At 41.7% G+C, this 12,954-nt stretch overlaps 1 protein-coding gene across 1 annotated transcript in view; it reads right to left on the reverse strand.

Moving 5' to 3' along the window:
- LOC136429287 (polycystin-1-like protein 2) overlaps window positions 1–10,227 on the reverse strand; it is a 33,930-nt gene extending 23,703 nt beyond the window's left edge. The window contains exons 1-4 of the mRNA XM_066419148.1: window positions 9,979–10,227; window positions 3,014–3,129; window positions 2,543–2,852; window positions 1,452–1,756 (exon numbers count right to left, since the gene is read on the reverse strand). Coding sequence (XP_066275245.1) covers window positions 1,452–1,756; window positions 2,543–2,852; window positions 3,014–3,086 — 688 coding nt within the window. The 5' untranslated portion in view covers window positions 3,087–3,129; window positions 9,979–10,227. The remainder of the gene's footprint in view (window positions 1–1,451; window positions 1,757–2,542; window positions 2,853–3,013; window positions 3,130–9,978) is intronic.
- Window positions 10,228–12,954: the final 2,727 nt, after the last annotated feature.

The raw sequence follows: 12,954 nt of genomic DNA on the forward strand, positions 1-12,954 counted from the left end.
GCCTCATTAATTATAATCTGATTTGCATAATTATCATCCAATCATACAAAGCATCACATAAGCTATCTACATACCAAAAATCATGACCATCCATCAAGCCCATCTCGAGTTATATTATTTTCTCATTAATTATGTAAATGAGGTTCTTATTTGCATAGCTGATATCTATTAATATTTCTCTCTTCCTCAGTTACATATGTCACATGTTTGCGAGTCCTATCATGGAAATTGATGAATGTATAAACTTTCCTCATTAATTATGCAAATTAGTTACTGATTTGCATAATAAGTATCCAATCATGTACATCATCGCTCAAGCTATGTACATGCAAAAAATCATGACCTTCCATCAAGCCCTTCTTGAGTTATTCCCTTTCAAAGTCTGAAGCAAAACCTACCCCTGCAGTTCCAAAAAAGTTGCTAGGGGGCCCAAACCTATACCACTTACTCTCTGCCCAACGAGCTATCTACCACTCAAAAATCAGTTCCATAGCATGTCCACAACACGAGATATCATAACAGGAAGTTCCGCTGCAGTACCGTAACAAGCCGATAGGGGGCCCAAAATCTAATCATTTTCAGGTTTCATCGAGACCTACCAACATACCAAATACCAAGACAATCCTTCCAAGAATTCTCGACTTATCGTGTTCACTAACAGACACACAGACATGCTCGGTATTCCCATGCTGTGGCACTGCATTAATGACTGTTCTTACTCATATAAGGCCGTGTATATCCAACTTTGGTCAAAATTTGTATGTTTCAGTCTTTTAATTGGTGTAAGGAGATATCTTTGTGGTTTGGTTTCACATGCTCCGAGTGGACTCTTCCAGGCTGGGAGTAGGTCAAAGTTGACGATTGTTTTCGTCTGTCAGCTGTTACGAGAGAACGAGCTGGTCAACTGTCTATTTTCTTTGCATGATTCTAAAGTAGACAGATGTGGCTTTCTGGTGCATAAGAATTTTGGGGGCTTGCAATTAAGGTGAATCCTTTTCTGAGCCCTTGTTTTAGTGCTTTAAAGCATTACTGCCTATATGGGCAAGTCTATCTCTTGTATCTGCCCTACAGCTGGCTGATAGCCAATTTGTCCCTGGCAGTAACTGACGTTTCCTGCCTGCCTCATGACCCCTCATGACCAACTTTGCACCCATTTACCCGTGTCAATATCCCCTGAAACAATACAGCCCACACGTCGCAACCAGAAAGCATAGTATGAGCATACAATCTAACACATTTTTACACTTTTCTCGTTAATTATGCAAAACACTTCGCCCAAAATCTAATCATCTTGAGATTTCCCACATACACACCGACACACCAAATACGACAACAAACCATCCAGGCGTTCTCGACTTATTCTGTTCACTAACAGACACACAGACAAGCATCATCGAATAACCTACTCGACGAAACCATTCGTCGCGAAGGTAACTACATGTACTAATTACCTGTACATCTAGATTCAGCTTCCTCGATCTGTTCTTCGTCGAGGTTCACACCATACAGTTGAACACATGCCACTCTTCCTCGAAAAGAACCGCCGACTTCGTCCCAGAAGCCCACACGTATGGTCCTGCCCACGGCTAGCTCCTCCCTCCCCACCACCGTACTCTTCACCTCCAGGCCTCCGTGCCACAGCTGAACCGCCCCCGAGGAGAAGCTGTAAGTGGCGCCGATGAAATTCCAGGAGTTCAGGGTCAGGGCATGTCGTGCCGACAGATCCGCTAGGCGCGTGCCGTCACCTTTGTCAAGACTGCCAGGAATGTGTATAAAGAAATTAAAAATAATGAACGCGAACTCAAAAATCAACATTTTGCAAGCAAACCCGGAATACTAGTATTTTCCACCCCTTCTTATGAAAAATCCGTTATCCAAAATTTATGGAACAAGTACTCAGAAAACAGAACAGAAATGCTGGCTTTCAGAGAGGGCAACATTAGCGCTGGCCTTGCAAATTGTAAGTCGGCTATTTCAGACCGTGTTTTCAATCATAATTTTTTGTAAGACGAAACTATTTAAGAGATATTTCTTACAGCATCCCCGAAGGAGAATGACGTCTCGGTTGCATAATATTCCCCACCTAAGACTATCCACATTTTAAAGTAATCCAAGTAATTGATGTAATATCGGAATGTGTCCATGTGCTACGGGCAAAGATTCCGTGCCTGGTTTTCATCAAGGTTGACGACAATCTAAAACAGGTAGATTTCAACCACAACCTCAGCAAATGTCACCAGATCGTTCTGGCTAATTCTATGATATCATGTACGAATGTGCATACTGTACGGTTGACTTGAGCTCATCCAATAAGCTAGTTCACAGTTGCTACTACGCATGTGCAGTGTCAAAGGTGAAGGCCCCCAAGACGTAAACGAAACTCGTCGGGGCGTTGTTATGCTAATCGAAACAATGTCGAGACGAGAACTGTTTACAAGCCGGGGGCCCTCACCTTTGACACTGCACATGCGTAGTTGCAACCGTGAACTAGCTTATACTATTTGCCTACAGTCGTACATACAAAGCATGCAGTTTATTTCACCTTATGAACAAAGTACTGGAATCCTTTTGTCCAAACCGCACGCCTTTCCCTTCCGTTAGAATTTGAACTACTGGTCCAGCAGTACCGGTTGGGTATACAAAGGCCAGGATAGTCATGGAGTGTTCAGGCGTCATCCCGGCTTTTCGGTTGAACTCGACGTACGTCCCATCAGTAAACATGGCGGCTCCTCCCCGCTCGCCGTACACGCCGGATGTAAAGGACACGCCCGAACCGTTCCCATGGTTACCATTTCCGCTAGTGTCCTTTAACCGATGTTCCCTGTTCAGCGGCCACAAACCGATGGGAGGAACTGACGAGAGACGGATAAAGAAATAAATGAACGTATAGCTTGACAAGAACAGTGATATCGTGTATCAACGGATATTTCTAAATCAACTTCTTTATTTATTAAAAAAAGGATTGTAATCGCGTGAAAAATTATGATGCATATATCTATGCCTTGGTACTAACCCTTTTCTGCATATATCAGCATGCATGACGTCAATGCAAGGAACATCTGCAAACGACTTTGTTTGTTCGCCATTTCATCCGGCAGCGATGTTGATGTAGATTGCGCTTCTGCGACCCTAGAAATAGTAGAATGAAAAGAGCAGGTGGGTTTTGTTAAATTTATTGTCGTAAGCGAAATGACTATGTGACTTTTGCCGCTAAAATGTTACCAACAAAAGAGACACACAGACTGTTTAAAACAAACATCATTATGTTTTCTCGCGCCGTTTTAATAAAAGTATTTTGCTGCGAACCAGTCAGAACCCCCCAAAAAGTGCCTGGCTGGAAGCATAGCAGAATTCGGTAGTACCATGTAATGCTGTAAATCCAGAAATATTCGCGGTGGTTTTATATCATGTTCGCGGTTTTCGCGGTAAGCTCTTCGTCGCGAACCAAAAGCCACCGCGAAATGTTTTGCCCTCCTATCTCCTTGTCTACAATTGTCTCAAACGCGAACTTAAAACCACCGCGAACACTCCATTTTCTCCCTACCGCGAAATTAAAACCACGCGAACTTAAATGCATTTACAGCAGAATTCGGTAGTCCCATGTAGTACCTCAAGAGTCAGCCTTGAATCGTAAAGACCTGTCTTTCAGTTTTACTGTATGGTTGCAACCACCGGTAGGCTGTATAAGTAACTTGTAGTCACTTGTTAAAATCTATCACCTAAGCTGCAACAAGCAGGAAAGAAATATGGAACTTTCCAAACGTAGCATTACTAAAGGTCATGTCACGGAAAGTCAAGGTCATCCTCCTCCCTGACAATGTCACTACCTTCTGGCCATTCTGAAATGACATTCGCATGGGCAACTTCACCTGCAAGTGTTTCCGTGACTGTGGTCTGGATTCCGGAAATTCAACTGCCCAGCGTCATTGACAGTTGACAGGTGGGGTAAGTCAGTCAGAGGTGTGTATATGTTGAGTTGGAAGGTTGCCATGGGGAGGGGGGCTGAAGTGTCGTTGCGCAAGTGTTGATCTCACATCTTATCAAAATTGTTATCTTAATCTTGAAATTGTTATCTTAATCTTAAAAGAACAAACGTACGTGCAGTTTGGTTGAATATACAAACCATGAATTTTTGGTGTGTAAAGTAATAAAAACTGCCAGGTTAAGAGTGAAAATGATGAATGATGATTAAGAGGGGGGAAAAGGTTCTGATTTGGTTCACATTTAAAAGGCGTTGACATTTGCTCTGCCCCAAATTTGAGTCCACGTCAGAATTGGCCAATAACTCTAGAGTAATTAGGTGACTGTGTTTTCTTAGCCTAGAATCCAGTCTTGTTAGCTTTCTTCCGCTTCGAACTGTCCGCTACGTCTTCCGACGGTCACTACCCCGCTGGCCTAGCGGACCGTTTGAAGCGGACGAAAGCTTACGAGACTGGATTCCAGGCTAACCGCCCGCGTTGGAAGCGGACTTAAGCTAACAAGACTGGATTCTATGCTAACCATTGGAAGTGGACTGCAGCTAACAAGACTGGATTCTAGGCTATGTTTTCTGTGAAGGAAAGCCGTCTCTACCTCTGGTCTTCACATGTCAACACTCTTGGCAGACGATGTTTGGTTCCTGAAGTCTTGGGAAGTCAGAAACGAAGGTTTGGGTTACGCCAGTGGAATTCGTAAAACATCATTCACCGCTACGTCAGGAGAGCAGAATTATGTCTTTTAGAGACAGGTTACAAACAGAGTTGTCAGTCTTGAACTACGAAAAGTTACAGCCATGAGACAAATGACTTTAAGGGGCGGGAAAGACGGAATAAGGACAGGGCAGACTCAGTCTCACTTTATGTATGACTAAAATCACCACTGCTAAAATGGCAAAGTATGAAGTAACGTTAGATGACGCAAGGTTTCCTACATGTAAATAACTATTCACCCTAAAATCTAAACCTAACTGCCCATGACGGACTGTACGAAAGCCCATGAGTCTAAGATTTTGTTTAACCTTCTCCCTGCTGCCTAACTCTGTAACTAATAGGGCATTGGGTGCCAAATAACTACGATGTGCTAAACGGTAAGGAAAAGGGTTGACGTAAACAGTTTAGAATTCTGTACCAGCAAAATCAAGCAAACGACCGATAGATCTAGAAGTGGAAAAATTCAAACCATACGGCACGGAACTCTAACATCTTTCCCGCGACACTCGGTCTATTGGCAAATGCCTAAGGAATTAATTAACTTAAAGAAACACATCTAAGGTACATAAACATTTGAGAGGTCCCAAGTGAGTATTGTTTCTACTCGAACCCTGCCCACGTGTGACCCTGGTTCACGTGAGGTTTACTAATCTCAACAAGCAGATGTTTTCACCTTGTAACCTGCCTAAAGGGATCGGGAGAAAACACACACTCATGCCTCTGATGAACGACACGACGTTTCGTGGAAGTAAATCAGCCATTTAGTTTGAACACATTCTGATGCCTTAAGCCCCCCTCTCACTGGACCCGCGGCACGCTGGTGGCGTCGCTACGGCCGATCGAATTGACAAAGCACTCAACAAATTTCATCGACAAAAAACGAATCCTTTTTAGCTTTGTGTTTTTTTTTGTCTTTTTGGTCATACTTGTACGTTTTGAATGATATGCCCATTATAAAGTCAAGGGTAGCACAAATCCAGTTTAGGACGCAGCGACGCCGCCAGCGTGCCGAGGGTTCAGTGAGAGGGGGGCTTAAACACTTTAGGTCATGCAACAAATTCTGAAATAAAGTCGAACTGTAATTGTTAAACCGATATTGCAATACATACATCTTTGTCAAGAGTAATACTGTAATACGCAATCCACCGATTAACATACATGTTGTAGACTTTCTTCAACTGTATGATTATCGATTCAGTTGTCATCAAGTTACGTGTGGTGGATTGCGTATTGTCTCGACAAAGACTGGGGTAGGACAGCTGAAAATTTGGGTAAGTCTGATTTTTCTGTTGGAAATATCAATTACAACTTCGATTTAGAATGGTTTCTACCACTTAAACACACTGATGAACTTTCAAACTAAATTTTTGCACCCAAACAACAAGGGGATATTTTACCTTATAACCTGCCCCAAGGCGAGGGGAGGAAAAAATACGTCGTATTCAAAACTCAATGCAATTCCCACAAAAGAGTATGTCAATCAAAAGTTAACTGTCTTGAAAGGATATGGATGCCCGATCGCGACTCGCCCAACTGACATTAATTATACAAACATTCTTTGAAACATCTCTGGGATAATTTTTGTTCTGGTGGGACGTGACGCGAGATTGTCGGGTTGATCACAAATTACTTAAAACTTTCCGTCTCAAAATATTCCGTCTGTACTACATGGGTTGATGGCAACTAGAGCAGACGGTGTGGACATACTTGTCACTTCCTTCGTATGCTGCGGAGAACAACTAGATCTCTTAAGAAGTAAACAGTGTTTATATACATATATACATGGTTTTGGGGCAAGAACACATTACTGTCATTCTTCCCAGTCACGCATCGTGCGGTAAACATGTACAGGACACGCATATTTGCAACAACGGCCTTTCTAGCATGAAAGTTAATCTGAGTTGGTAAAATACATAATGAGAATTAAACTGTTCTTCAACTAAACAAGAGCTTTTAAAAAAAGCTGGCGTTTCGGCTACGTTTATAAGTGTGAATTGTCTTTTCCCTTTACTTGAAGTAAAATCTGCCAGAGGAAGTCACTCAAGGGCTGTTCAGTCTATAAGAAAAATTGTCATTTTGGGAAATGAGTACTGTTTTAATAGAGAAAGGCAGATTGGGGAAAGCAATTTTGAAGTTACGTCACTTAACTTAAGTGCTTTTGAAAAAGCTGGTCTTGGCCTACAACTTGTACTTATTTGTAAAATGTATAATAGGCTCATTATAAAAGCTATCAATGTAATTATGTACATGGCACGCAATAAAACATAAAATTTGAAAAAGCACCATTGAATCATCAGCACTATGGTAATTAAGTGAAATAGAAGTTCATAACAGCTAAGGTTCTATCTAAAATGACTACCAAATGTCAAACAAATCAACAGCTACCTCATCCGTATTATTCTGGTTTCCGCATTTACAACATTTCTTCCTTATTTTCCTGGGTAATTTTGCTAAAATTCATGAAAATTCCCATAGTTTTGTGCCGAGGGGCGCCACTTTCCACGTCCGTGTTGTCTGAATGAAGTCGATACTGAACAATGGAGCATTTGCTACTGTAACAAAGAATCGCTGTTTTGCAAACAACATCAAGAGCCTCTGTTTACATCGGGGATAGAAGTTTAGTGGCGAGTGTTTTGCAAGAATCATCTTACCGCGCATAGGAGCCGCTGCACGGTATTTTCCATTACAATGAACAGAAAAATTCGAATGCCGGGTTTGGAATCTATGAAGTCCTGTTCATAAGACAAAGGCCTTGTATATATTAAATGAATATTTAAAAATAACAAATATAAAATATTTCTTTATTTATTAATGAAAAAAATGATATTCATAAATATGATATTGATAGATTAATATAATATCAATATATATTTTTGATATTCAATATCTAAAAAGAAAAAAAAAATCCATGCACGGAGACGAACCCGGATCTTCTGGGTCCGAAGTGCTTCGCGTTGCCAGATCGGCCAACTCTGGACGTAATGCTATTACCTCACTATATGGTATCAATTATGCCGATTTTTGGTCGTTTTCTTGACGAAATCATTTTTTTTCTTCTGCAATCTTGTGGAATAGATGTAATATGGTCATTTTTCAGGATATCAAAGTCCGAAACCACAATGCAATGATATTTCCGAACAGTTGTAGCAGTTACATGCGGTCGCCGTCCTGTGTCACATGCAAATCTAGCCTGCCTGCATTTTCGTGCTCTCTTGCCATATAAGGCAACGGCTATACAAGGATTTGAGAACGTATTGCCATATAAGGTCTTATTGTGTGCGACACAGTGTTGAACCAAGCTTCCCTGGTTCCTTCCTTGCCTTGCTTGAAGGTAAAAGCCAGGACAATGCGTTCCGGCGCGCATGCGCCGAAACGCAAAAAATCTCTCACCGGAATTTCCGACCGAATCACCCTGTCTTCATCAGCTATCTGACCCAAGTGCTGCAGACACGTGATTTCGCACGTATGACGTCAGCACTGATAAACGGCGTATCTACATTACATATCTAGAGTGACGGTCTCTAATTCATGCCATAAGTGTCCGCTATCTATACGACTGATGAAGACCTATCAGATACTCCGATTCAAATGAAGATTTATTAAACACTTTGAAATGGGTGAAAGGGCACGCAAAGAGTTCCCATTGCGACAGGTGACAATGAAATGAAAATGTAGCGCATGTATCACAACGCAAATACTATTAATTGTGCATAGCAAAGACGACAGTAAACTTGAGATTTTTCAATGTGTAGCCCTAGACGATCTAACGACTGCACTATTTATGCAGTCGGAGCAAGGACATACGACACGAAAGCAGACAATTGACAGGATTCCTCAATTAGTGGCCTTATATTGAACGTATAGTCATCACAGACTCATAAGCAAATCGCTAGCGCGCTGGATCAAAGCAGGAGAAAGAGATTTATTTAAAAAAATGACAACCTTTGCAGCATCAGTCGTACTAGCGGTTATGACACAGAAGGTGAATAAAAGGTAAGTATTTCAAAAACCTTCAAGCTTAACAAACATTCAAAATTCAAACGAATATTCACTATTCAAAACGTCCATATTAGATAGTCAAATCTTACTCTGAACATATTTCTCTAAACAGGAGGAGTACAAGAACAAGATACCCTTTTGCCGAGAGATGGTTTCTTGAGATGCTCCCCCTTCAAATGCGGCAGCCGTTAATACCGGCCTTCCTTGGAACTCTGAGTTGCAACCGGCTAGGCCAGTCACAAACTCTTAAAGTCGGCTCGGAAATAAAATTTACCAAATACCGAGTAGTTAAACCAAGGGATCTTGCAAGTCAATCTAACGGATTTCAGGGTCGTTTAGGGCCAAACACATGTCCTTTAACTGTAAGGGAGGTCAGAGCGTTGACGCCAACTAAGATCTATCGTATGAAAACTTTCTGCCGTCCTTGAGCTTGCCCTTCGTTGTCACGATGTATCTTCATCTACTGTCTGACGTTTCTTTGGATGGCAACTATGTCATGTTGTGTCTAAAAAAGCTTGTATGTGATCTTTTTCCGCGAAAGAATTCTGACCATTCAACGAGTAAGATTCAGTTAATCCAATTAGCTTCCTTATGATACACTTAGTTAAACTGCGTGTATGCAGCATCGGGCAATGACTTTGAGGTTGACACCACTGATTCAGCATGATGAATTTTCCTTATTGAACATTATACTTTCTTTTCAATTTCTTACTAAGTGTTAGGCTTTGCAGCTGTAACAGAAACTTTGATATGTACAACGTTACTCAATGGCAAATCTCTAATTAGTCAAAAAAGTTTTTATCTCTATAAAAAATGGAGATATAGTTGTGGGTGTGTTTGCATGTGTGTCTCTGTGTGTGTGTGTGTGTTTCTGGATTTTGTAGTCAGCATAATTTAAGAACCGATTGACGGATTATGATGATATTTCTTTGTACTAAGTTTGCTATATTTTGACCCAGAAATTGCGACATACAGATGAACAAACTCTCCAAATGAACGAGACTTTTCACGAAAGGGGATTGATTGGACCATTGACATACACAAGGAAGCATTGACATTAGGGCATTTCTATGTTGACAACAAAGCGTTTACAGCGATTTGAATCTCTCTGGCTTGTCTTCGCTGACAAAGATTTCAGGGGTTTGAATACTTACTTGCTATTTCCAGAAAATTGTACGTTCTAGAAATCCATCTGCTTCAAATGTACTTATAATTCTTACAACACGGACAACATGTGCAATCAGCGCAACATTAGATTGTCAAGTTTTAAAAGACTTGAAAACGACCTCACCTTAGGTTGACAGTCTTCTGGCTTCCGACACTGTCTTGGAATTTATCTTGAAATGTACCTATACGATCCTCAAGTGCGTTGTTCTCCAGATAGCCGCCCTGTGATAAGAGTCGCCGTGAACTTGACTCCTTCCCGGCGCATACGTAACGACTTGGGCCCGCACGATCAGTGTCTTTCGCCCCAACTGACTGCTCAAAGTTGTGTAAGCACGGCTTTTGTTGAGGCGGTTTAATTCTACCCTCGGGACGACTTTTGGCGACAGGTTGGATGGATCTGATACGCGCAGGTGATTATGGGAGTCCATATTTGGTCGCGTTGTCAAGACCTGCTCTCAAGCCTTGACAGTTTCACCGGCGATGACAGAGCAAACCTGACGGTGTTGGTGGTTCACGGTCGGGCCGACTTAGGGAATATCGCGGGACTACATCACCTCACCACTTGTGACGGTACGATTCAAGTTGACCGGTGGGGAAGTACAGTCAGAACAAAGTGTAGAAGCAGCAGCATATTGTTCAAGAGAAAAATGTAGTAAGAGAGGCACAACAACTAAGGCAAAAAGAAGTGGAGAAGAGGAAAAAGGATATAAACATGAGAGAAAATGTAACCCAAAAGGTCCGTCCTTTCTCAAGGAGCTTCTAACATTGTACAAATTCATTCTAACTCCTGAATTCATATGTCCTTAAAATGCTGTTTTTTTTCTGATAAGCATAAAAACGCAGCTACCCTTGAAAACTAGACGCGCAACAACTCAAGGTAGAATTCATCCTACACCATAAGGCTAGGACAGTCCATAGCACATGTTATTAGTGGCTAGGTCTGAGAAACATGTGCTTAACTAAAGCTAACTCTACAGAGTGATAACAAACTTATTTTGTGTCAGTCATACACCTAACTTTGTACACATATCAGCATGATATCGCCCGAAAAATATTTCTCCACAGTGCTTGAACCTTTGATTACCGTAAATGGGCCTGGAGAAAGGCGTTGCTGTCTGCTCACTGTCAAACTATTTGTGGACACCTAAGTTTGAGAGGCGGGCGATTCCGTGCCCAATTAGTCCGTCGGAAGCTGTGTGTTTCGGATTAAGAAAGCGAAGTGATATAAGATTGCGATACCCGAGTCCGACTAAGAAGGATGCAAACACCAGAACCCGTGTTATGGCCAGTTTCATTCGATGTTTTTCCTAAAGCGAGGCCTTATTTACTTATTTCCTTTTTTGTTTATGTGTACTAACTTAAAACGTAAGACTTTTACGTAGCTTATTGTTTCCATGTACGAAACTTTGGCTTGTCAATATGTACCTTTCTCATTTTACGAATTGTTATTGATTTAAAAGTACTATGATTTGAAAAAGGCTCTCTACTCTCACTAGCAATGGGATCCAATGGTGTGAAATATTTGTTGAGAAGTGTTGAGAAGATACCGCATCAAAACGTTTTATGGTCACTATTCTGCTGAAGCCCTGGTCCTACCATTACAAACTGACAGCTTTGAATCTATTCTTGGCGTCTATTCAATTAGTTTGGAAACTCTATATCTTCTCCCTGTTGTACTTCGACATGCTGTACACAAAAAAAGATCGACACAAGCTGAATACTTTGAATTTCTCGGCTAGAGCCAGGCGTATACTCATTAGGTATTAGTCAGACCACGCACCTCTTAAACTGAAGGGAGGATTTTTTCGAGTTACACGTCACGCCAGTAGAATTAGACTTGTAATTCTATAGATTATTTCAGATTTACATTCCTTACTAAAATAGATCTTACCCGATTAATTAGTAATGGGCGTGAGAAAATAGATATTTTGATGAAGTCCTGTTATGAAGTATTGAATTATAAACTTGCTAGGACTCCAGGAGCAGCTACGTCATTCGTCAGCTCTCCTTACCCCGGTCGGCTGTGCTAAGCTGTTGTTGACAGGAAGACAGCACCGCTGACTCACACTCTTATAAATGACTCTGTAGATGATAGAGAAGGGGGTATGTATTGAAAGCACACGTTTCTAAGGCGTTAGATAAAGGCCTAGATAAAAGCACACGCAGTAAAAGGTGTGTTAAACAAGAAAGAAGAAAAAGAGAAGAAAACATACGTCATAAATGTGTACATACAAACATACGAACAACCGTATGATTAGACTGAAACAGGATTATCGCGACATTGACGTTTCAGTGTAAACTTGACGTTTCCCCATGTCGGCGTTGGTCTATTATGTAACCTTGACTGGATGCTATGCTATTGACACAGATTATTGTTGCGATAAGTAGCATCTAAGCTTATAGTATTCTTTAACGCGGGAAAAGTATGTGCAACATGGTCAGAACGTAGTGAATACTGACAATATGATCACGGTTTAGTAGATCACGGCTACTAGCTATGGGACTGAGTGAGTGAATGAGTGACTTTGTGTGAGTGCGTGAGTGCGTGCGTTAGTGAGTGAGTGAGTGAATGAGTGAATGAGTGAGTGAGTGAGTGGGTGAGTGAGTGAGTGAGTAAGTGGGTGGGTGGTTGAGTGAGTGAGTGAGTGAGTGGGTGAGTGAGTGAGTGAGTAAGTGGGTGGGTGAGTGAGTGAGTGAGTGAGTGAGTGAGTGAGTGAGTGAGTGAGTGAGTGAGTGAGTGGGTGGGTTGAGTGAGATCACGCGATGGTGGTCATTCCAGAAGAAAGTAACAGCTCTGTAACGGCGAAGGAGGGGCTGACGTAAACAAAGAGAAATTCGCACATTCAGAATTTCCCGGCTGCACGGCACTATCTCTGGGGATGAAATATGACGACCTCAGACCGCCTAGCTCTGAGGGACGATTACAAAAGAGAAGCGACACCTTATTTAGAAGATAAAAATGCCTGAAGAATGATAGCTGCAAGAATTTTGGCTGCTGGCGTGTGTATGTGTGTCGCTGGCATTCACGTACATCAGCTGAATATCCGCTCTTAAAAATAATCCCTCCCCATGGCTGCAGTTTGAGACAAGCCCTTGGACT

Source organism: Branchiostoma lanceolatum, chromosome 3, assembly GCF_035083965.1.
Source record: "Branchiostoma lanceolatum isolate klBraLanc5 chromosome 3, klBraLanc5.hap2, whole genome shotgun sequence".
Lineage (NCBI taxonomy): Eukaryota > Metazoa > Chordata > Leptocardii > Amphioxiformes > Branchiostomatidae > Branchiostoma > Branchiostoma lanceolatum.